Genomic DNA, 26,044 nt, shown 5'->3' with positions numbered 1-26,044 from the left:
GATTTAGTCGACTCCTCTTCATGGTCTAGGAAATCAAAAGTTGACAGAGTATCTTTTATTACTTGCAGGTTCTTGAGATAGCAGTGCTGCCCGAAGCACAGGACACTGGGATTGGAGTGTACTTTCCTTCCATTAGTGCCCAAGTAGGACTTAACCAAACCTATGCCTCAAACATCTCAATTTAAAATTGTAAATATTGCTAAACCAGCACCAGCAGGTCTTGGCCATATTGGGGAGATGGGCTTGGTGAGTGGGAAGCCTGGCAGTGATAGATCTAGTCTGATTCCCAATGTCCATTTATCCTAAAGGCCAAATGCTGCTAGTTGACCAGTTGTGGGCACCAGGTGGGGTTGGTTTAGCAACATTCATCATCTTTAATCTCAAAGCATAAGTTGTTTGTCAACAGGCTTAGAGTCTATGAGTGAAACCTGAATGTGGAGCACTGGCATAGCAGAACCTCATGCCAACCCAAGGGCTTGCCCACCACATACAAGCACAGCTGCCACAGGAAGGAGCTTCATGAGAGATGCCATAGGTTGTCTAGAGAGACTTCATCTCCCACCTTCAGCTTTATTTCCCACACCTGATAAGTGCATAACCATTTCCACTTTTACTTTTTAAAATATACTCTCTCCCATGGAAAGAGAATGAGTGAGCAGCAATTGGGTGGGAAGGAGGGAAAAGAAAGAATGGAAAAGAGAAGATGAAGACCTAGAGATATGTGCACTGGTGCATATGGTGTATGGACACCTGCGAAAGGCCTCACCAGCTTCCTGAGCACCTACTGCCTCTACTGCTAAAATATAAGAATTAAAGTGCTGAGGCTTCAGGAAGGGTGTTCATGACATTAGAAACAGTCTCCTTACTTAGCTGCATGCCTTGGTCCCTTCAGCAAAACTACTTCTGAAGCTCTCAGAAGTATTTCTACATCTACAGTGGTGGGTCTTCTTGGTTTTTCTGAAGAGAGTCATTTACAGACAACATAAGATCCATCCCTTTTTAATTGGCAAAACCCCAATTCACTTCTGTTTAATTTTAAATAAGAAAGCAATGATCCTTAAACATATCAAGTTGCCTTTCTTCATACAGAGAGACAACTGAGGAGTGAATGTTCTATTTCTTAGTTTAAAGAAGGCTAAGCAAAGCCTAAGAACAGGGTCCTAAACGTTGTACAATTTCAGTGGCACGAACAGCAGCTGTGTTCCCAAGATCTTACGTTTTTGTCCTGAAGACAAGGCTGTAAGCCTGGCTAATCCCAAAAGGCACTGACACTGCTCTGGCCAAGCATGCTCAGGTGCTTATGGTTCCCTCTTTTCAAGAAAAGTCACTTGTTTAGGGTGATGAGTGAAAAAAACGGACAAAATCTAACACATGGGGCAGTTTCAATAAAACTCCTATTCTCATTTCAATAAAATTCCTATTCTCATTTCAGCGCCCTAGTCATACATTAGGTATAAGTAAGTCAAGAAGGGCATGGAAATTGGTTGAAACCAAGATGCTCTCATGAGGTCTTTATTGCCAATGGCCTTTGATGGGTCCTGTGCTGGTGAAAGTTAAACAACCAGGACTCCAGGAAAAAAGAAATAATAACCAAACCCGATCTGTAACCTTTCTGTAGCCCCATTTCCAGAGTATAAAATGCTCCCACCACACCCAATTTCAAGGGAATTCATGTTATGCAATGTCAACCAGCTTGCAAACCTTCTGAAAATCCCTCTGCTGGAGCCAGCATTGCCCTCAATGGCCGATGAACTGCAGAGTATAATCACGCCCTGTGCATAAAGCTTTTACACACACGCCACCTCGTGGCAATGGAGAGGCAGGGGTCGAGGTCTGCCCCCGTGGGGTGTTTGTGAAGGTGGGAGAACGGAGGCATCAGAGTCATCTTGGTCAAACCTCCCTCTTCTCAGAGGGTGCCCGGGTCATAAAGGCCAAATGATTAGATCATTCCTTCTTTTTTAAACCATGAGCAGGCCCTTAGAAGATTCAGAAAATGTAAACTGAGGCCTCAATTTTGGCATTTCCTCCTTTTCTCAGCACTGATGTAGCAGAGTGTTGGGGCATATTTATGAAAGAGAGAGAAAACGGGTTTCAAAGGCCAGGCTCAACAAAAAGATAGGTATTTAAAATACTTTGCTTTCACATAATTGTGCAAATATCTCTGGAACTTAGTGAAATAGCGATGTGAAAACATCTACCATAAAATCAGCTTGGAGGACACTCTCAGACACTCTCCGGTCACCTGTGCACAGTTTCTGCTTTGGAAATAGGCAAATCCAGACTCATGTCACATGGCACAGTAGGGAAAATGTCATAGGCTTTAAACCTCAGCTTTGTCACTTACTAGCAATGTGGCCTTGGGGCTAGCTCCCTAAATTATCTGAACCTGTTTCCTCATCTATATAGTAGACATAGAAATTATGACTACCTCACATAGTGTGAGCATTAAGTGAGATACATATGCAAAGCTTACAAAGTCACCCACAAAATGGTGATAGTATCTACATCATGGACATACAATTAGCCAAGCCTTTATTTAGCATGTGTCTACACTAAGTAGACCCTCAATAAAAGGTACTATCAGTTCTGTTTGGAAGGAAAATCAAGTTCTCCCCACCCATTTCAGTTGGGTGTGTAGTCAGTCCGCAGTTTAGAAACAGGACACAGCGTGGCAGAGGCAGTAAGTCATAACTACACAGTTCTCCTGGGAGAAACGTGCTATGTGATGCTGAGAGGCAGGAGGCAGGAGCCACTGTGGGTCCATTTAATTCCTGTCTTCCTTATTAACCCCCAAGAAGCAAACCATTCTGAGGAGCTGACTTCTATTAGGTCAAACGCTACATTTCACCACATAAAATACAGCGGAGAATGTGATGTGGCCCTTCACCTGGGAGAAAATGGAGTTGGGATCTGCCGTCTCCGCAGTAAAGAAGGTTGGAGAGTTAAAATTCCCTTTACCTATTAGATATGTTTGGCTGATGCCCACTCTTATCTAAAATGATGTGAAAGAATCTTCAGGTTTCCAAGGCATCCAAATCCAATCCGTTTATTGACTTAAGATACACAACACTTAGAAGCAGATCTAATCAATTCCTGCCCCCCACCTCGTAGCTACCATCTGGGCAGAGGGACAGCATACATTTCGAGAAAAAAAGCCATTCAACCCCAGAAGCAAAACTTGCTAGGGGCATTACAATGGAAAGTGGGGAGAGGCTGTTCTAATTAACTACCTAACCCAATAAAGAACTATTCTTTTATTTCTCACAGTTTATGGGTCATCCACCTTACTCCCCATAGGTCAAACAATTCTTATTTTATGGTTGTGCAGCTCCTTTCTCATATGGTCAGGCTTTTAAGGAATCTCTTCCTCTCCAGGAACACCCTCTTGCAAATAAACAGGAATTAGAAAGTTACTTCTGAAAGGTCCATGGGCAGTGTCATTCTATTCAAGGGACCCTGAGAGTCAAGGGACCCCCCCTCTCAGCAGTGGAACACCTCCCACGGGCCTCGAAGGAGCACCCCCGCCCTCTACCCACGCCGTCTCCTAGCCGGAAGGGATGCAAAGTCCGCCCTGGTCCGTGCAGGTCTTCCCTGACACCTTCTGTCATACCTGTAAATGTATCTGCTGTGACACAGGGTGACACTGTGGGGTGGCGGAAAAACAAACATGAGGAGAAACTCATTTTCTCTCCCGCTCCTCAGAGGTCTGATCCGGGAGGGAAACACGTTTACCTTCTTAGCCGGCGACCGTCCCAGGCATTGGGCTCACGCCTCTTCCCTCTATCTTGCAATGCGCTGCTTCCCTCCCAGCCCTACCCTCTGCTCTGGTTCCCGGCCTTCTCCCCCCGCTGGCAGGGATCTTGATGAGGTGAAAACTGAACCCAAGTCTCCGACCTCCTTACACAAAGCGTCTGCCATCACCTGTCGCCATCCTACCCCTCCAGTTTCATCTTTGATCACAGCCCTACATGCGCACTATTCTAGCCACGTTGAGCTTCTTGTAGGTCCCCAAATTGGCCACGCTCTTGCATGTGCTTCCAGCTCCCACCCACCTAACACAGGCTGTCCTTCAGACTCGGCTCAAATTCTGCAGGAGAAAATCTGCCGAGCACCCGCCATGACCGCCGTCAGCACACAGCAGCGTGCTCCGCGTCCATTCCGGCCGAGCGGCTTGCACCCTGCAGTGTACTTACTGGCTGATCTGCTACTGACTTACTCGGACTCAGAGACTGTATCTCATCTGTAACTCCAGTACCCAGCCGAGTACCTGATACATGGGCGCAGCTGAGTTCCTGCTAAATTCAACAACACAATCACTGGAGAAGTTAAAATAAATTAATAAACTTAGAGAGAGGAAAAAACACCACCCCAAAAACACAACGACAAGAGGATGCAAGCTGGTGACTTGTCCAGAACCATTATTCCATTTTCTAGACCCCCACCATTCCAGTTCCTCCCGAATACCATTTTCCTGCACATTTCAGATGGTCTCATTTCTTCATCATATGTTTCCTTGCTCTTACCACTTAATGGTAATTAGTATTATCTGTGCCCACAGGCTGCTGCTGAAGAAGCCAGCATAAGCATTATTCCAAACCCCAATGTCACGAAAATACAAAGTAAAGGCATTTGCATCCTAAAGACATTTTGCCATAATATGAGGAAAGAGTAAAATGACCCAAAACAATTACAAAGAATAACAGCCCCTGCCACAAAGAGACTGTCAAGTCATGACAAGAATGGGAAAGAACTGGGGTCAATTGAGTAATAACATAAAAACCATCCAAATGACTAGACTGCTCCTGCAAACGGGAAAGTGAAGCTACACCAAACTGCTATGCCCTCAAATCTGTATCTGCGCAATTCACAGTCGGTGTAGGAACCAATCAGTTCTTCGTCTTGATCCCCGCAAACCATTTTTCCTTTGAATGAGAACTTTAAGATCATTTTTCTTCATATGAAGTCCCTATGTAAGAAGACCTGTGCTAGGTTCCGGGGATTCAAAACCCATAGCTCTTAGCATGAAGAATTATGGTAAAGTCTACGAGGAGATACCGTTGTCTCGTTTCATCTACTAAATCTGTTCATGAGAAGCTATGACAACCTTGGATTGTCTCTTGTCTCTCCGTGTAGCTCGAATGCTGCCCCCATCTCCCTCCTCTCCATTTCCACAGTGACATGTAGACCTATTTTGACAATTGAACAGAATGTTTAAACATAGCTGCCTTCGGTATTACTGGAATAGCCCTATATACTTTGACAATGAAAGCTATTCTACAGCTACGTTGGACTTCAAAGTACTGATCCAGCATGCTCTTTTCATTAATTTCATTATAAATTGGCATATATGTAAATCTGCTAAAAGGGGGTGAAGGAAAATGTTACCAAAATGGCTACAGAAAAGCCTTATTAGTTGATGCCCACTCAAAAGATCGACACTTGTCCTGGCCACGTGCCTCACATATAACAAGTCACAGCAAAGTAAATGATCTTTCAGGGTAAAGTATTTTTTAAAGCTATCTTTGTCTTAATCGCTTCTAACAATTTTTGCTGATTGCAAACTCTGCAGAGACCGTCTGAACCCCAACCACCTGCATAACTATCAGCCAAAAGACACCTGCACTGCCTGTTCCTGGCTTGCTGTTCTGAGTCAGCGCAGCCTGGCGTGATTAGACCTGTGGACCGTCGCTGACTTTGAAAGGTGCCCATGTGGATCGCAGAAGGAGCAGGGTCTGCGGCCAACTCACTGAGATCGCTCAGGAAGGCATTTTAAAGGGTATCCAGGATAAAACCCACAGACCCTCTTCTTTCTCAAGGATGCTTTTTCCTTCAGCTCACAAAACAGGAAGTTAAAGTGCTCAACCAGAACCCCCAATGGGACATATAACTCTCTAGAATGCTTTCATGATATTAATATCACCCAAATGCCTCAAAGTATGTTCTCCAAATGAGTCCAGAGAAAATCCCATTCTCCTCTATAAGGCTCAAGCACTCGAAAGTCCTGCTCTGAGAGATGACCTCCCTGACCCAGAAAATAATAAATTAAGAACACGTGGCCTGTGTTCCTTTTACTTTTTACAAGAGCTACCTTCCATCTGTTGAAAAGAGACAACCCCCCCATAGCAACTGCTTAGAGAGGCATTTGACCATTTCCAGAAGTAGATTAATATGTTGGTGGGTAGTCACAATATGGAGTGCTGTCAAACCTCTTTGGTCCCTCCAAAACAAAATCATGTTCCCATCCCCAAGAGGTCTCACGTTTGTTATTTTTCATGCATTAATCTGGGTTTTCTGCCACACTTTCTGAAGAACGCAGAGTTCAGCCCCCTCCCACAATTGCTGCTGTCCAAGAGGTGTGACAGCTTGAAGTCCTCTAAGGAAAATATACCAAGGGTTACACAGGGCATCTTTCAGTCCAAAGGGATAAATGGGAACAAGAACCTTCTCTACCTTGTAGGTCAGCTTTGGTCAACGCAACTTTGTTAGCAAAAGAACAGGAAAGGTGAAAACAATAACCAGAGGTTAGTAAGAGGTAGAATAAACCAGGGTAACATTACAGAAATGGAAATACAATCGGCATAACCAACAGCACTCAGACAGTTGAAATGCTCTACAGGTTCTCCAAAGACAGCACAGACGGGGGATGCACAGAACAGGGCAGAGCAGGCCTCATCAGAGCCAGGTGAGCAGAGCAAGGGCAGGGCGACACCAGACTTGACAAAGCACAAGCAGTGATCACAAGAGCCTTCCGCCATCCACACAGCCAACCCCCAGGCATATGGTCCAGAAAAGTGATTCTCCATCGGTCAGGTTAAACATCAAGGAAAAAGGGTAGTGCATGGCCAGACTGAAACACACGTGTGCACAACCAGACACACACAAATAATTCTGCACATGTAGGAGTTAAGCATGGAAGAGTCACTGGGAGCACTCTACGTAACCTCTTGAAAATGCCACCAAGGAATATAGCACTAGAATTGGGCATTTGTATCAAGATGATTTGGGGCCACCAAAGAGCTCTATTTGTTTAATTTATGAAAAGATAGACAAATCCAAATGTCTGTGGGCAAAAAGGCACAAGCCAATGTCCTTTTTCTTTATTCATGCCAGTCCTAGAGTGAAGCACGGTGTTCCTCTCAGGGGTTTACCATCTGCAATTGTGGAATTGCATTTCTAGCTGGTACATGCCCCTGTAGCAAAGCTGGTCTCCAGAGAGAAAGATATATTTCCCAGCTGAGTATTGAATCAGACATTATCAAATTCCTAGTTCTGAATCAGACATTATAAAACTCCTAGCCCAAAATGAGAGGTTGGAGGTCACAGTTGGATGTTGGCCGAGGGTTGTCCAGTTAATCACACTTAATCTAAATTATACACTCTGCATATATTAGAGACATAAAATCAAAACCTAGTTCAAGATGTTTTCTTTCTTAGTATAAACAATTGAGAGCCAATGAGTAGTGGATTAATGTGTTTTAAAAATAATCTTGAACTCTTTTGGGTTAGAGATAATACAGAAAGTAATACACTTACTAATGAAGCATCTTGAAGGGTCATGATCAATGACTTTGGCAAGAACATATGATTTATCCTGGGCTACATACCCCAGATATGTGACAATAAAACATATCTCCCATCTTGAAGAGATTCAGGTTGAGTAATGACTCATCCCCTACCTGTTTCCTATTCTCTACATAGAAATGTCATATGATCCCCATGCTGCCTGACACTCAACGGCTTTCTTGCAGGCCCCATGCTCTACACAGAGATTCAGAATGACGACACTCCTCTGCAGTCTCTCCAAGGTTCTGTGACCTTGATTACCTTCCCTGTCATCTTTAACAGCACCCTAAAGAGCTCCTGGGATCTCTTAGAAGGGCTTATTCGCAATGGTGCAAATTTCCAATGACAGTAATTTATGCCTTAACCCACTTTTTGGCCATTTTTCCTGGCCACTTAGACTAATTATCCAAGTCATCTGTGTACAATAAACAGGGACTTTCTTCCCTCAGCACTCATCCTCTACTTCATCCCACCCGGCGGGCATCACAATGTGCCGTGCGGAACCATCGCAATTATCTCCATGGCAATAGAGTGCAGTGCTATTAGGCCCATGGCACTTGCCATAGATTCAGATGGTAGAGCCATCAAGGCACACTATCCAGCTTTGACCAATCACCCATACTCGGAGGTAGGTCAGAACCCACCATAATGCACGGGATGAGTCACAGCGAACTGCACACAGAGCTGTAGGTAGGGACAGGGACATTTTCTCCACTCTAATGGGTAATTTTCTCTCACTAATGCTCTTACTGCTTTTCTTAAAGGTTTCTTAACTGGGGTCCATTCCCCCCTTTATGCTATACATTTCAGTCCCCTTTTACAAAAAGTGAGTTTAGACTTCCTGTTAATCCAATACTATAGCGTTACGTTCCCACACTCTGATTTTCATACTCTATACAACTGTGCTTTCAATACAGTGGCCACAGTCACATGTGACTACTGAGCACTTTAGAGGACCGTGGTCTGAATTGAGGTGGCTAGTGGTATAAAATCCATACTCGACTTTGAAGGCTTAGTATGAAAAAAAGTAAAATGTCTTAACAATTTTATATGGATTATATGCTCAAATGACATTTTTGATATGTTGGGTTACACTAAATAAAATGTAAAATTAAAATAAATTTTACCTGTCACTTTCTGCCTTTTTCAAATGTGGCTACAAGAAAATTTACAATCACATATGTGACTCATGATATTTCTATCACGCACATTGCTGTAGAGTTAAATGGATGATCCCTGTTAACTTTCAAATCTGAAGGACTGATGGCACGAGAGAAATATTGAACATATGCGGCGTGCCTTACGCTTTCCAATACGTGCTTTTATCGTATGATTTAAGTTGATATGATGAATTATTCCAGGATCATTGGAATAACTGTGATTCTACAATCTTCGAACCTAAGATACCTAACTTAATTCCCAAATGCTGCATCTATCTCAGGATTGCCTTTTAATGCCCAAAGGAACTAAGAGCAAGGCAATAAGACAAACACTCTTGAGTTAACTGAAACTGTGCCTTCCCAGGCCTAGAAAGCCAAGTGGCTACTTTAGGTGCCTGGAGATTCCCAACCTTCTGCCCCTCATGTACGCACACACCCGTTTGGCCCTCAGAACTTGAGATATCCCTGGTGTAGGGGAACTGCAGTGGGTTATAGGAACAGCCAGTCTTATTGCCAATGCCCCCTGGGAAACGGACTCTTAGGGAAGGAGAAACAACTTCCACACTGCAAATCAGCCTGGGGAGCTGATGGGAAGCTTGTATAAAAATGTGCTTTAAGGTGGCGGGCAAACCCAGCTGAAAGCTGGTAAGAATAGGGCAATAAATGAAGTTGAACGCTGGAGATGAATGAACAGGTTGGATGCGGTAAATCAGCGATTTTCAACCAGCATGCCACAAGGGTTTTTAAAGCACACTATACCTATTTAGTCAGGGGCACTGATCTCTTTTCCCTTAGGTTGTCAAATTTAAAAAATTGACAGCAGCCAGCACAATAGCCGTCCACTGTGAATGAATTAAAATAATACCTATTTTTTTTGCCAGATAGGCAACAAATTTAAAATATTTTTTGGTGTACAGCAGAATTTTAGCAATTAGTTTATGTGTGCTGTGAGATGGAAAGGTTGAAAATCGCTATAGTAAATTAATGAGGGCTACAAGGAAACTCAATATATTGCACAAAGGACCATGAGGCTCAACCAGACAAAAGGACATATAGATCCTAGTGACAGGTCAGACATTCTCTTTGCCTGTCCAGTTAGGTAAGAGTCACTTTTTCAGTCTACCCAATATAGGAAAGGCTGAAAACATTCACTGCTGCCCTCTGCCTGCTAGAACTAGCTTATTTTTACATATAGTAAAGAACTATTAGACTCAAGATCTGTAAAATTGACTATCTGAAGAGACAGGGATCGATCACCTACAGAAACAGGCTGAGCATGGTTTGCTGTGCTGCACTGGTGAGCATGCAATGTTATTATATGTCTCACGTGAAATAACATTTGTAAATAATAATGCTACCATTTATTGAGTACTCACTGTGTAGGTACCAGATTTTTTATCTATATCTCTGATTTATGGATATTACCTTCCAAGGTAAGTTTTATTGCACTGTTTTACAAGTGAGGAAGATGTAGATTAGAGAGGTTATGTAACTTGTCAAATGTCACACAGCTAACAAGAGCTACGATCCGGACCTAAATCTAAGTCTTTTCCATATCGACTAGCAGGCTGTTCAACCACAGCACACCAAGGCTCTGCTTAACAAGCCTTCACATCTAGTAAGTACTCAATAAATGTTAATTTCCTTCCATCATGATGGCATTCTGACATCATCTTCCCACCTCCTGCTGGGTTTGCATTAAATAATGCCATCACCATTAGCAACCTAAGAAACATTTCATTAATGGTGACACCCATAGAGGAGTCTCTGGTTTGTACCTCCCCACGTGGTAAAGCATAAATAGAAGTCCCAATGCCCTTTCAGCCATGCTGGAAGCAAAGGCACAAGTCAGGAGAAGCCTGATGTCAATGCCAGGAAAGGTCCTCAATCGGCAAGTATGTGACACTGGGAAGACATCTGCCAACATACATTCCTGGAGAGCGGGTGGCACATGTCTTCACATACTCAGCAGTGGCAGAGGACACTGATGGTGATGCAATGTCAGATGGTGAGTGGGATTAAGAGAGGACTGGTGAACCAGGGAAGAAGGCACTGGCAGAGGCAGCAAAGAGGCTCGGTGCTTGCGACAAGGCTACAGCTTAGCAAGAAAGGAGGCTGTACCTTCACAGCCACGCTCGATCTGTCCACTCCGATGGAGGGCATCATTGATGAGGTCTGGCAGGCGCCCGTTCAAGTCCACTGATGCCAGACAGCCCTGAAAGCCATCCCGGGAGGCCACGAGCTTTGGGAGGTTGCTGTACATGCCTTGGGCCAGACCCGCCATGTAGAGGTCACCTGGAAAGGAAAGTAGGTAGTAACAGCAAATGAGTCAAGGATTGGAAGCCTCATCAACTAAAGCCAGTGTACCTGAGGCCATTCATTCAGATAATGGTGACAGAGCTGGGGGAGAGAAACAGCATAAACAAAATAAAATTGCCAGAGTTTCTACATCGTACAAAGAGAAAACTAACATTTCTTATGTGCCATTCATTTTAGAAACAGCATCTCACAAATTTAATCACCATCGACAGTCTATGAGGTAGGTAGGTAGGTACTATTACCATTTTATGATAAAGCTTAACATTTGCAACAAAACCATTTATTGAATGCTTTTTATGTGCCTGTTACCGATAGGATGCTGAGAGTTTTACAGACATTAGTCCATTAAACTTCCTAACAGCCCCTAAACTTAGCAACAATTACTATCCTCGTCTTGAAAAAAAAGTATACAGAAGCTGTACCCAGCTAAAAGATTTTACCAAAGTCACCCAGACAGTAAATGATTCAAGCGAGGTTCCAAACCTCTATTTCTTGCTCTGTGTTAGGGTCTCTCCCATTTTGTCATTTATCACCTCATCGCTCAGCCCCCAGGGTGTACAGAGAAAGTGAAGCATCCCTTGAGGGGTGGCCTAAGTAAACACTGGATACATTGTGCTGTGGCACAATTCAGTGTCGTTAAAAGAGAATATGCATTATGCCTCAAAAATACACAGTGCTCAGAGCCTGCAGCTTGCCTCTGGAAACAGCCTTGCAACGGTAGGAAATGCTCTAACAAGGATACACTTCTTTACAAGGCTTACCTTTCAAATCCAGATTTTTGGCACCATTGATAACCTGAGTGACCACCTTCGTGTCCACTTTCAGGCTGTGAGTGTTGCTATTGTCCCGGGTGATGACGACATTGTGCCACTGGTTGTCATTCAGGGGGCGGTCACTGTTGCCCTTGATCACATTGGGGCCATTTCCAAGGTCAAACACATAGTGAATGTACCTAGGAGAGAAAACAAACAATGACATGAGATTCCCTGAAGTTGTTTAATGGCAATGTGTGTACGGTGACACGTGGGGCTTCGAATCCTCCATGCTAAACTGGTATCACGCAGGAATAATTAAAGCTTGATTTAGGATACAAGAAGAGTCAGATACTAATCTAGAAGATTTCACTTTAATTTCATACTCACAGAGTCTACTTCTTGAACACTACCTAGTAAAAATCAGAGCCAGGAAGTAGTGCAGGTGGTACACTCCAAAACACTAGGGGGCGACACTGAAATTCACAGTCAATCATGGGTCTGTTTGGGGAGTTTTGCTCTGGTTTTGCTTTTGCTTTGACTATTTTCCAGCACATGGTAGTAAAATGTCTTGAAGACAGAACAGATTTTTAAAAGTTACATTTATGGTCTCATGATAGTACCAAAAATATCTATATTTCATTTCTTCTTATAAATATAGTGGCTGCAGATAATACTGCTGCCTCAAAGAAGCAAGGTACCCCATATTCCTCTTTTGCAAAAATGAGGTTTTTTTCATAGGTATATAGGCTACATTTCACAGTAAAAAAGTCTCATAGTATTGAGTTAGTAAAGATTTTAAATACACTTACTCTCTTCCTTCCAGCCCTAATCATTGCATAAATATTTTTAATCAGTGAAGATGACTAGAAGGTGAGGAGAAAAATAGACACTTCATGTCCATATTTTATGTAAGGCTTGAGCTGAGCTACCCAGCGTCAGCCATATGATCCCTTCCACTTACCCCTTGACTAGCTCAACTGCGATGAAGTCGTTGCCATCGCCACTGTTGAAGAGAATGAAGCCGTCCGCCGAGGTGGTCTTGAACTGGAAGAAGAGGTGCATGGAGGTGTAGGCCTGCAGGGTGGCCAGGCTCAGGTAGCTGCTCTTGGTCTTGAAGGTGACCGGGTCAGCGATGATGTTCCTCAGTCCAAAACGAGCCTTCAGTTCACAGTAGTCAATGTCGCCGTTTTTGCACAAGTCAATGTAGAGCAGGCCATTGAACATGAGGCTCTGCAAATGGCCAATGAAGCTGGAGGGGACCACGGAGATGTAACGCTTCTCGGTCATGATCCCAGTTTCAATGTTGTGGAATTCCAGGCGGGTATGATCTCCCAGCATCGTACCTGTGAAAATCATAAATGGGATACCAACAGGAAAAGTTACCATGTTTTGTCATAGCTTCTTTACTGTATCTTTTAGGTCTGATTTTTCCCCCCATACAAAATATTCAGTTTTCTTGAGTCAGTTCCAGAAAACAAAATACTCAATACACTATATACCTGACCTGGCCTCAGTGGGGGAGCTAGTTACTGGCCCAACCCAAGTTACATATCCTGAATCCCACACTCTCATCCAGCTGCTCAGATGTCCCATCATAGATGAGAAGATATGAGATCACAGGTAATTCAAGTTAAAAGATAAAACTATTAGTTTTCTCCATTAAGAAAAACAGTTGGGTCCTGGTATATAAGAAGAAAAGCCTTTTTTCTCCTAACCCTTGTAAAGAGAAAACAAACAAGCCTTAGGTACTCACTGCCAAATATTTCTTGGTGTAATAATTCACCACCTAATGATTCAGTCGCTAGTACAATCATGCAGCACATAATGACGTTTTCCTCAACAACAGACCATACGTACAACAATGGTCCCATAAGGTTATAATGGAGCTGAAAATTCCTATCGCCTAGTGATATTGCAGCTGTAGGAACATCTCAGCCAATGCATTACTCACAGGATCGTGGTGGTGCTGGTGTAAACAAACCTACTGCCCTGCCAGTCGTATAAAGGTACAGCACATACAGTCATGTACAGGACTAATACTTAATAATGATAATAAATGATTATGTTACCAGTTTATGTATTTACCACCCTACACTTTTCATCACGATTCTAGTGTGCACTCTACTTATAAAGTTTGCTGTAAAACAGTAGGGGGTGTTAGACTGGAAGCAGCCTCACACATCTGTGTTTATCGCATCTCTTGACTGCATCATTTTCTCTTGTGCTTGATTTAATCTCGTGTTGTTTTGTACAGTGACATGCTGTACAGGCGTGTATTCTAGAAGCAATAGGCTGTGCCATATAACCAATGTGCGTAGTAAGTTATGCCATCCAGCTTTATGGAAGTACACGCAATGATGTTCGCACAACGAGATCATCTAAGGACGCATCCTTAGACCAGATTCATGTTAAGTAGCGCATGGCTGTACTTTTGGAAAAGTTTCTACTGTAGAACATCTGTTCATTTCATTTTCCCAGTGACTGTTGCTTTTGCTGATAATAACCCTTGATCTTCTTTTGGAAAGTTACCCTCCGCACTTCACTTTTTAACCATCTGGGCTGGATGAAGCTGACCCCATCCTAGCTACTCAAGCTAACTTAGACCCCATCCTAAGTTACTCAAGCTAACTTAGACCAAACCACTCAACATATTCGATCCCCTAGCCTTAGAGGGAACCCTAGGAACTAAGAACTCTAGCATGCACCTGAATCACCTGGAGGGATTATTAAAACACAGTTCATTGGGCCACACCCTGAGTTAATGATTCAAAAGTCTGGGGTGCAGCCTGAGAGTCTGCATTTCTAACAAGTTCTGAGTTGGCGCTTATGTGGCTGATCTGGAAACCACCCTTAGAACCACTGCACTAGCAGCAACCTGCGCTGGTCCAGTAGCGTTCAGCTCCAGGGATTTTGCTAGAACACTTATGAAAGAGGAGTTTTTGCAAAGAAGGCTTGCTGTAGGGGTAAGAAGGAAGCCTAGAGAGCCAGTGGCCATGCAATAACCCAAGGGACTGGACCTGCCTGAGAAGACAGGGGACCCAGAAAACAACTCACACAGAAACACAATTTTTCTAGGATGATGGCATTTGAAGGTCTGGATCCAGCCAGGCAACTCTGGACTTTAACTCCCTTCTGTGGTTAAAGCCTTTGGGGAGAGCTTCTGATATTTGCATCAGGAAGATCTCCAGCTGATACAAACTACTAGACCTTTCCTGAAGCCCTCGTGAGTGACTGGAGCAGGGGTAACGAGGGCTTGAAGCAGATACACAGACTGGAAATTTTAACAGCAAAGTCAAGGAAAACATCATTAGCATGGCCAGAGCAGAAGGTGGCTCCCTGGACATTCATACAGAGATGAGTCATTAAAATTTAGCAAGTCACGTCCTAACGCCCCAAAGTTAAAGGGAAGGGAAGGGGAACTCCCTCTGCCTGCCTCCTCCTGTTGCCTTTCACACTGAAGAAATCCCACCAAGAAACTCCTAGTATCTCTTTACCCTTGTTTTATAACTTTCCAGAGGAAGAGGGGTGACATAATCTAAACGTTAAGGACAATCTGCAAAGAGAAACTGTCATAGCTCAGACCCTGGCACTTCTTGTTTCCCTGTAGGGGAGCAAGCTGCCTTCAGGAAACCCCCAGTCTCCCCGACTCATCCGCAGCACGGGTGCTGGAGGAGCAGGCCGGGGCCTCGGTGGAAGATGCCTGCCCCTGCCCTGAACTGGGGTCCGAGTGGGCAGCTCCATCCAGTTCTGACATTCAGTAGATGTGAGCCACCACTTTCAGTGGCATCATTAATAAAAATGATATTTTATTTCCACCTGCCTTGTATGTTTCTCCTCTATTGGCATAGAACTCAGGCGGCCAAAAAGAGTGGCTCATATTTTCTTGGGTCCCTTGAACTTCAATATCTGGGAGATTCGAGCAGACTGCACCCTCAGATGCTAAATATTAATTTCATCTCTATGGGAGCATACTCGAGACCTAATTCAAAAAATTGCTCATAAACACAAAAATCCGATTTGCATTTTATGAGAGCCTATGTGGTATTTTGACAACTAGTTACAAATCATTCTCTTAATATAAGCAAAAATAAAATAATGTTGGTTAACTAAATTTAAAATTGTAATAGAACAAAAATCAAAATGCAGCATAAATCTGCTAAGAATTAAATAACTAAGAAAAAAATTACTGTATAAAATTACTTAGTATTAAAAACTGGACTGGTCACAAAAATGCAAAGTAGCCTACCCTACATTCACAGGCTCTAAAGCAATGAAGGGACAGAAATAAATATCCAGTGTAATTTGGCTATAGGTGTTTGCATCGGGGCGGGGGCTGGAGCTGGAAAATCGTGGGGAGGCAAAATCATAGGCAATCTCCATGGAGACATAGGAGTTGAACGATGATGCTGATGCTGATAGTTGTGCTAATTTTTATTTTACAACAAACAAAACAGCAATGAGAACCAAGAAGTAATAATGGGGGATCACTGTTAAAGTTTGGGGTTCCAGAGAAATCTAAGAATCCATTTTAAAGTCAATTGGGAGCTTTTAGAGAACTTATGGATTAACTGACCTCCAGAATTGACGGGTTAGGAAATTCTCACTAGAATGTGAATTTCATAAAGCCAAAAAATCAAATAAGGTAAAAAAATCATGTAAAAATTACATGAAAATCATGTAAGATTGAGATAGAAAAATTGAAGAAAGGCTTGGATAAGTAATAGAAGGGAAACTAACAATGGAATTTGAAGGCTTAGCCCAGGGACAGACACTAATTTAGCCTTTAGGATGTCTGAGAGCAGATTTCACCGAAAATTGGTGAGTGGTGGGGAGAAGGTGATGTGGGGCCAAATTAGAAGAGCAATTGACTTCTCCATATGCTAAAGAAACTTTTCTGTGGATGCGGGTTCCCAAAAGTATACTATTTTACCCAGAGAAAACAGTGAAGAGATGCTTAAGGCTTCAAATGTGTACCAAACTAAGCATCGAGTATTTTTCAAAGTCGGTGTATTACCTAATCAGTATTGAGAGCCGGGAACCTCTGAGTGCCACCTGCAGACTAAAACTCCTTTCCATCTAAGGGTGGAATGTACGCACACTCCACAGCAGCTGCTTCCAGATTTTATTTGTTTGTTTGTTTGTTTGTTTAAATATATCTTAACTGATTTCAGCAAGAGGAAGGGAGGGAGAGAGAGAGAAACATCAATGATGAGAGTCATTGATCGGCTGCCTCCTGTGCGCCTCCCACTGGGGATCGAGCCCGCAACCCGGGCATGTACCCTGACCGGGAATCGAACTGTGACCTCCTGGATCCTAGGTCGATGCTCAGCCGCTGAGCCACGCCAGCTGGGCCTGCTGCCAATTTTTAGAGAAAAGAGGAGTAACGGGAGAAAGATAACAAGGAAAAACCAAGACTACTGGCTATCCCTTGGCCAGGCACTGTGCTGGGCACTTCATAACCACCCTCGATGTCATGATCGCAGTAAAACTGCAGGTAGGCATCATTATAGCTTTAGAGGTGTGGACCCTTAGCTTAGAGAGGTCAGGCAGTGTGGTCAAAGTCCATGCAGGTGGTAAAGAGTAGGCCCCCAAGTTGAACTCGGGTGTATTTAATTCCAAAGCCTGGATCTTAACCTGCATTCTGTACTCTCTCTGGAGAAAAGGCATGACTAGCTCTTTACATTAATGCTCAAGAAAAGCTGCAGGTGGAACTTAGCTGGTGAAAAGTCTGTACAGGAGCTGCTGTGACGAGCTCACACTCCTCCCCAGTGGCCAAGTATCACAATGTCATTCATATTCATAAGAAATATATCCAGCACTTCTCCTGGAACAGCCACGCTGCCTTGGTCCCTATGCACACCTTCACTTTCATGTTTCACTGATGCCAAAAGCAGTTTACAGACCAGCCTTCAGAATCAGGCAGTTTGTGGAGAACATAAACCATGGAAAACTTGGGCAAGTTCAGGCTGTAACTACCCATGAGACACCTATAGTAGATGAGCGTGTAGGCTCTGAGGCTAGACCATCTGGGTTACCTAACTTTTCTGTGCCTCAGTTTCCCATCCATGAAATAATTATGAAGTTATCAGGATTAAATGCATCAACATGTAGACAGTACTTAGAGCAGTGCCTAGTGCTCAAACTGTGAGCTGTTACCAATTATGCAGCACTCATTTTTTCCTTTCTCTGAAATATGTTAGTTTTCTGGTTATGTCACTTATTGCTTTCTCCCTTTTATTAGAACACTAGATCTTTGTAAGTGGGAACTACTTCTTGCCTCTTCTAGATGTCCTACCTCAGAAGGGCCTGAGCGCAGCGAGTGTCCCGGGTGTCTGGGAAGGAGGTTGTACTTGAGAAATCTACTTTGGAGTCAGAGTTTGGATCACCACCATTTCTGCACATGAGGTTCCTGGCCAACGCCAAGAGCATAGCAAAGAAATCATGGAAATGGCTTAGTGGAGGCAACGTGACCTCCCAGTGGCAAAGGAAAGGGAAGCTCAGTTCAGGGTACACCGTTTGCCCACAGTCCTCCAGCTCCACTGTCCCCACACCCTTTCTCCACAATATCCACATTTTCCATGTGTGTATGCTGTAAAATGCTTTAATAAAAGAAGTTCTGGAACCAAATAAAGTTCGCAAACACCACACACTTAATTACAGATGATTAGCAATGTGAATTAGTACAGCAAAGGCTCCTAATAAGTCTTACAATAAAGAAGCCCTCTTCACGTTGTTTAAAGTAACATTTTCTAAATCTAGTTCATATATTTTGTTAATGTGAGGAGCAAGTTTTCCATGGAATACTTTAGACAGTGGCTTTCCACAGCTTGGTACCATATGTGCAATATGGGGTGAGGGAGGGGGAGGGAAAAGCCAACATGGGCCAGAGTGGACAAAGAGAGTGGATTTTTGCACCAGCAAGAAGTTCTGAGTGGTGTGGCCAGTTCATGCAGCATTAGGCCCCAACTGTGAGGAGTATAACCCAAGTGAGGGAGTCTTTTAATTTATTCTTGATAATAGAAATCCAGGTCCAATCAATCAATCAATCAATCCTTATTAACTGCCAACTGAACTTAATATAGTTCCAGGAATATATTATATTATAATAAATGAAAACCACCAGGCTGAGGAATATTTATTTCCTTGCTTTTGATTTCTTATGAGTCTGACCTATTCTTTGCATCATTTCTATAAACTTGCTGAAAATTTGACACCCTGGAGGACCTTAAACAGCATGGAAGGGATTACTAAATAAGCCAATAATACACTACTTAATAACAGAGGACTGAGTGGTATTTTAATTTCATTGCCTGATTTTATGACTTCCGTGAGCTAAAATTAAAATTCCCAAACCCCTTATCACTGTGAAAAGCAATCCAAGACTGTAGCTCATAAGCAAAATGCCTCCTTTCTTTCCCAAGATTTCTTTATCCTTATGGATGCTTTTTTCCATCATTAGCAAAGTAGGGGGTAAGGCGGAGAGTGAAAGAGCGTCATTAATTTCAAATATCAAATTACTGGATGACTTACTTGGGCCTGCCATGGTTTAGTCCTGCTTTTAAATTATTAGCGGAAAGAGAAAGCACACTTTATAATTACCCTTATCTAAAGTTTCTGTAACAAATGATGACCCAGGGAGGCAATACGCATTACTACACCCTCAGCTCTGCAGCTCCTTATGGCTATAGCTTTCCGGGCACCGTGACCTGTAATTTCCTGTGGAAATGAAAGGGACTCGCTGTTGGGAGAGGTTGGGGTGCGTCGCCATCTAGCGGCTGCTATTGAAAGCACACTGCGAACAGCACTGCTTTGGGCTTCACTGCGCTGAACCCAGAGGAGCTGGCAGCCTGTGGGACTGAGCTGCCTCCGCAGGCTCCTCCCGCACCAACACCTCATGGGGAGTTCTTGAATAACTAACTAAGGGGGGCTGTGGGTTCTAAACAGTAAACCATTCTTACATCTCTTCGCTGCCATTCATTGCATAAGGCTAAGTTGCCCTGCAGGCCTGTAGAACAGTAACCTTAGCTCCCACTACTAAGTTAGGTCTGTGTACATTTGGAAGGTTGGGGATAGTTGTTTAGGCTCTGTCTTCATTCTGGGGGAGAGGAGAGTGTAGCCTACCTCCTGAATTCCCTACCTCACCCTAATCCATCCATAATGTTTTTCCCTGCTTTGTAAGATAAATGTTTTCCTTTTTCTTCTTTATTTTATTTTTTAATAGATTGTAGAGAGAGAGAAAGAGAGGGAGAGAGAGAGAGAGAAACATTAATGAGAAAGAAATGTGTATTGGCTGCCTCCTGCATGCCCCCTACTGGGGATCAAGCCTACAACCCCAGCATGCGCCCTGACCTGGAATCGAACAAAGGACCTCTCAATGCATGGGATGATGCTGAACCAACCGAACCACACCAGCCAGAGCAACAAATCATTTTCTTATGATGGATTATGAAGCCCAGTAAGCAGCTTGATTTGGTGAAATCACACAGACATGAGAATTTGGAGCTTAACTACATAGCTCCCTCTAAGTTTCATGTTCTCCTATGTAAAATGACAATCAGAACTCTAACCTTGCAGGGCAACCTACAGAACGACAGAAGGTTTAAGGAGCCGACATGTGTAAGACAGCGAACTTAGCCTGTAATGAATACTGGGCACTGGGTATATGCCTCACGCCCTTCCTCCACCCAGAGATTCTCCTTCTCTGCACACACACACACACACACACCTGCACACATACCTATGTGGCTCACTACTATAATGACTGACTCCAGAAGTAAAAAGAGCTCAGGCTTGTGAATATAAAATTAAATGATAGGACCAATATCACAGAACCTTTATACTGAAAGGGGCCTTAGCAATAATAGAATTTCCAGTTTAAAAATGAAGACATGAGTAAAAAGAAGTTCAGTGCATCTACCCTAAAGGCATAAAGCATCTTAGTGACAAAGATGGTATTAAATTCCAGGGCTCCTGTTCCCAAGCTGACTGTCCTAGTCACAGAAATGGCTTAGGCCACTGACTTCATTTGACAAAGCCCAGAAATGGTGACTTTCCCAGCATCCTGCAAAGAATTGACATCAGAGCCCAGGTCTCCTGATGCCAACAGTATTCTACATAATACCCCTGTTGCCCCAAGTCTTCTTTTCCCGGGATCCAGGAATCCTGGATGACAGATGTGCACTGCTGTGGAACAGGAGAGAGTGGAGATTTATGGGATGCAGCATTGAGGATGCACTTGAAGATGACTGCTCTTCCACCCCAACCTCACCAATTATACTCACCCACCAAATTCTGCCTGAAGATCTGCCTTCACAAACCACTCCTGCTATCTCCATCCCCAGCTGATAATCTTCTCTTCTGATGGACAATTATAATCTTACCCACCCAAATTATATTCCTTGTCTTATTTTCAAATACCCGAGTCCTAGCTAATCTACTAGATTGGTTCATTGATGAAAGGGGTAATCTCTTGTCTTCCTTTTTATACTCTACAGTCCTTAGCACATTCTGACACATAACAGGCTCTCAAGAAATATATACTGCTTGTATGAGACTCTGAAGGTCTCTTACCCATGTGTGGATTCATTCATTCTGAACTCAGCATTTCATAATGAATGAATTTTACATTCACTGCCCTCCTAAAATATAAATTCTACCAGGCCAAGGACTTGCCTATTTGTTCACCACCATATGTGCTTGGTACAGAGTAGGTGCTCAATCAACAATGACTAAATAAATAACTGAGTATTCAGCACCTTCTAAGTATCATACACTGACGGAGGTACTTACTTTACCTATTTCTGAACTTCTGGTTTATCCATCTCCCTCTACCAGAGAGCAACTGGTGCATTGAGGGAAGGAACTGGTATTTGAGAGGGTGACTGATAAGTGATTTTTGAATAACTGGATAACAGAAGGGTCTGCAGAACCCTACATCTATTCTCCAGTCACATACTCTTCTCCCAAGGAATGAGATCCATCAATGTATAATTACAGTAGTTGATCAGTTCCTTAATACAGAACAATGAAAAGGGATTTTGAAAATATAGAGGAAGACCTTCTTAGCATTGCCTGAGCATGTCAGCAGAGAACAGGACCTGTGACATCTGTTAAGCCAAATAAAAGGTTTGGAAAATACCCCTGGAGCACTGACTGAGCGAGAGGACTATGCGAGCAATGAGCAACAAATGTCACTCCAGCTGTACTCACCCTCGGCTACATCATCGTCCACAGTTAACTTAAGGCTCTTTCCTCTCCGCACCACCCGAACGGTGTGCCACTCATTGTCGTTGAGCTTCTGCCCCGCATACAGGGTCTCGGGTCCTTTGCCTAAGGATGGTGGTAAGTGTCAAAATTAGAATCATCCTAAAAGTATCGCTCATGGCATCAGAGTTGTCAAAGCCACACTGGTGCCCATGACCTGGCTGCATTCAAGGAATCGTATCCCACCCCACCCAAAGCCCACCCAGTCTGATTCAACAGGATTCTCCATAAAAGGCTCACTCAAACATAAAGGACAGTGACAAAGGAGTGAAAGAAATCAGCGTCCTCCTTTATCTACAGATACAAGGTTTAAAGTACCAGTGGCAGTAAGTGATCATTTACAGGAAACAGGAGTCAGCTGTCATTTTGTTTCCCGAAATCTTAGATTTCAGATGAATTCCTTGAAGATATAGGAAATTCATCATGCATTTTAAAACATCATTTGGTCATTATGGCCTAGTACACCAGTCTGGCTTTTGGAGAGTATCCACCCACTGGATGAGTCAAGAGCTCTGTAATATATGCTCTTAACTTAACATTCCCCATCAGTGTCCACATAAATCACAATAGTAATCACCACAATTAATAATAATAATAGTAACAAGGTCTGAAACCCATTATAAATAATGCTCCTGAAGGGAATGTGAGGGCCCCCTGAATTATCTCACTGTTCATCATACTCCAAAAAGATCCAAAAGCCTAAGAAATGAAATAATGTAAAATTCTAAAATTGAATCTGTTTAGGGCAAAAGAATGTTCAGTGCCACCAAATAAAGAAAGAAACTAAGTTGTCTCAAAAGATCGATGCTCAAGATGCTTCAGATAAGTTCAAGTGCACCCTAGGAAGAATCAGGCGCAATAAGGAATTATGGTATTTAGGAGCAAAAGCTGGCAAGATAGATACGGAGGCATTAAAGCCATCCAGCTAGTAACTGGGGAGAGAATGTCAAGGTTCATGACATTCTCTCAAGTTTCATGAACTGAGATGTACATTTAAAAGACAAGGAAGACTGCATAGAATCAGTGAACTTAAACCAAGCTTGTTTTCTCTACATGGACAGCTGAGCCCATTCAGAAAGATGATGCTTAAATCCTCAAGATATAGAAAGCCCTATCTCTGGAAACGACTTGGGGGAAAAAAGATGAAATACATAACCGGCCAATACACCCCTATGCATATTATGCATTTGAAATGTTTCAGAAGACCATAAATTTGGCTCCAACAGATAGGGGCACAGGGCCAGGCACATAGTAGGTGCTTTAATGAGTGCTCGTTGAATAAATGATGTCTACATAGGTCTTTATTTATTTGGAAACCATCAAATAAGGTCAATATATTTTTAATCCAAGTAATTTTGAAAGCTTCATTATACAGGGGTGGGCAAAAGTAGATTTACAGTTGTGCACACATGAAACAGAATTTATTCTTGATTTATTATTTATTATTGTATTATTTATTTGTGCAACTGTAAACCTACTTTAGCCCAGCCCTGTATAGTTCTTACTAGCCACTCCACCAGCTCCTTTATTCCCCAGACTGAAGGTATTATATACTGTGTAGGGAAGGAAATAAAAAAGAGTGTATTTGGGTGGAGATCTTTTAAACTAGGTAATTTTAAATTGTGCCCTTTAATTTTAAGTAATTAGTATTTGTATTAAATGAAGGTTATAAGAGATATAATAGCAGTTGAAGTTTGGGGGGGGTGGTTCTTGAAACATAAACAGACTTTCAAAGTGAAAAGGTCTCATTTTATTGCAAAGTATTCAGCAGGTGATTTATACTTAAAAATTTCCAGGATGTACCTGCACCTGAAGCGTAAGCCAAATTCACAAGAACGCTGAGAATTCAGTGAAGAAACTTGGAGTGAGCAAAGTATACCCTGAGTTGGGTAATGGTGCCTTGAGATCAGTTAACTGTAGGAAAAAAATAATTCCATAATAAACCATTTGGCACTCAATCTTAGCTTCTCCCCGTGAGTATGGCTGACTTTAATGTTGTCTAAAATGTATACACTAAGAACAGGGCGTTGTCTACATTTCAACTCACTAGACAGCCCTGTTCACCGTCTCATCCATTTCAGGCCCAAGATGCGCACAGCAGTCGCCTTCACAAGAGCAAGCTGCTTGGGCCCTGGGAGAAAATGGACCACATCGCGCGGGTACTTGGAAGCAAGAACAGATGTTCTCAGAATAAACAGATCTGCCTTTGTGTTTTTCTGTTTTTATCTTCTTTATCCCACATGCAAATGTTTCAATAGAAAAGGCGAAAGTGAAAAAAGATATAGAAAATATTGGCTATGGAGGCAGCACTGTTCCAAACGCAGGCTCTCCCATAGACGGCCATCTGTTCATACGCAGTCTTCGCACATCACTTAATGTGGATGATGGGACAAGACGAGAGGAAGAAGTGCCCACACCCGCAGTCAGTTCAGGACATCGCTGCGTTAGGGCCGCGTCAGCCACCAGCTTCACTCAGCCCAGCGCGTCTTAAAGGCTGCCGACGTTTAGCTGGTCCTCCCACTCTCCTTGGTGCCCTTGAGATGGCCACTACGGTCAGATTCAAGCAGAACTACTGAACTGTCCCTGTTGACTCTACAACTTTAGGATGGGAAAAAGTCACTGAGACCCCCAGGACCTACTGCCTGGTTACATGTTATGCCTCCAACCCCGACATTCTTACCCGAGGAGTAGGAAAAAGGTTCCCAGCCTTCGCATTAAGATGCCAGGGAAATGAGTATCATTCTATATTCACTTCCAAGCAATGAACACAGAAACCTCAGTGAGCTTCTGTTAAACCTTTGACCTCCGAAAGGGGAGGGCCAATAGCATTTATCTATAATGGAGCCAAAAGGTCAGTTGGTCCTACAAGAAAGTGATGTTTAAAGTTAGCTAGAAACACAGGCAAAGAGAGGGGAAGAGCAAATCTGACATGTAGCGTAGCATGAGCTCAGCACAGCGCTGCAGGAGCAGACCCAGGCTGCAAGTGGAAACGTACAAACTGTTGCGATGTAAAAGCAGGAGGACCGACCCCAGGAAAAGACTGCTCCGGAAGATTCTAGCACAAAGCCAGTCAAGCAGCATCAGCAAAACAGTGGATGCAAAAAGCCCTCCCCTGTGAGTCAAAGATGGTCCAGCTAAGGAGAAACTATTTAAGCGGGAATTTAAAATAGAGCTGGTGGGAACTTAAAGCAGCAGCAACAACAGAATGCAAAGCCATCAGTGGGCCGGCATTGCCCTTCCTCTCTAGCGGCTCAGGGAAGTCTGATCCGCAACGAGGTGCACGCTGGATACATGAAGCAGATGCTTGCTTCCTCCGTTCAGCGTCTAAGTAGCAGATATCGACCACAGAAAGCCCTCTGATTCCCTTTCGGGCTGCTCAGATCCTCAGCGACTGATCTAAATACAGAAACTAGGAAGTGGTCTGACACCCTGCAGCTGAGTGTCCCAGGTCGTGACACCTGCAGGAAAGAAGCGAAATCACGGGTGGAGACGTCCGGGGGCAGAAGTGTGTGGGAGTGTGGAGGTGTCCGTCATGGCAGGGCAAAGGGCCTTCGATGAGCCCCTTGTGTAATGCCTCCCTAACGCCCACTCTCGATCCCGTCTCGCTGCAGACTCGGGCGGCAGCCTCGCCTTCAGTTAAGGCTGGTCTCACAGAAGACGTCTGGTTCCCTGATGGATGGAAGATAGTGTAAGGACAGACGGGATTGCTTTCTTACCCTGTCGCCCAGGAGCCCTCTGAAGGCCTATTTCTTTAAGAAGTCAGAATTAGGAATAAACTATAAGTGGAAAATTAGGAGAAAAGCACTGTTTGAGAGAGAAATTGTTGCTGATTGCTAGGAGGGAGATGAAACTCAGATATCAGCAGGCTGCTCCCTGTTACGTCGGGCAGGGGATGGGAGTGCGTGGGGCAACCTAGATTTCAGCATTATTAAGGGCCCACCCCTTCACAAGGTGGACTGTGAATCTTAATTACCTCTAAACCTA

The 26,044-nt window shown here is 43.4% G+C and overlaps 1 protein-coding gene across 6 annotated transcripts in view; it reads right to left on the bottom strand.

Moving 5' to 3' along the window:
* The window catches only part of NRXN3 (neurexin 3), a gene marked incomplete at both ends in the record, with an annotated part of 1,307,801 nt that overhangs the window by 729,914 nt on the left and 551,843 nt on the right, over positions 1-26,044 (bottom strand). For 3 of the 6 annotated variants that reach the window (XM_081139380.1, XM_081139379.1, XM_081139377.1), the window contains 5 exons: positions 6,451-6,477; positions 10,845-11,018; positions 11,804-11,994; positions 12,759-13,140; positions 22,007-22,126. In XM_081139380.1, coding sequence (XP_080995506.1) covers positions 6,451-6,477; positions 10,845-11,018; positions 11,804-11,994; positions 12,759-13,140; positions 22,007-22,126 — 894 coding nt within the window. The remainder of the gene's footprint in view (positions 1-6,450; positions 6,478-10,844; positions 11,019-11,803; positions 11,995-12,758; positions 13,141-22,006; positions 22,127-26,044) is intronic. The other 3 variants (XM_081139378.1, XM_081139376.1, XM_081139373.1) reach the window with 1 other exon arrangement.

This window comes from Miniopterus schreibersii (genome assembly GCF_964146895.1).
Source record: "Miniopterus schreibersii genome assembly, chromosome: 1".
Taxonomy (NCBI): domain Eukaryota; kingdom Metazoa; phylum Chordata; class Mammalia; order Chiroptera; family Miniopteridae; genus Miniopterus; species Miniopterus schreibersii.
The sequence above is the reverse complement of the archived record's forward strand: the minus strand, read 5'-3'. Positions and strand labels throughout refer to the sequence as shown.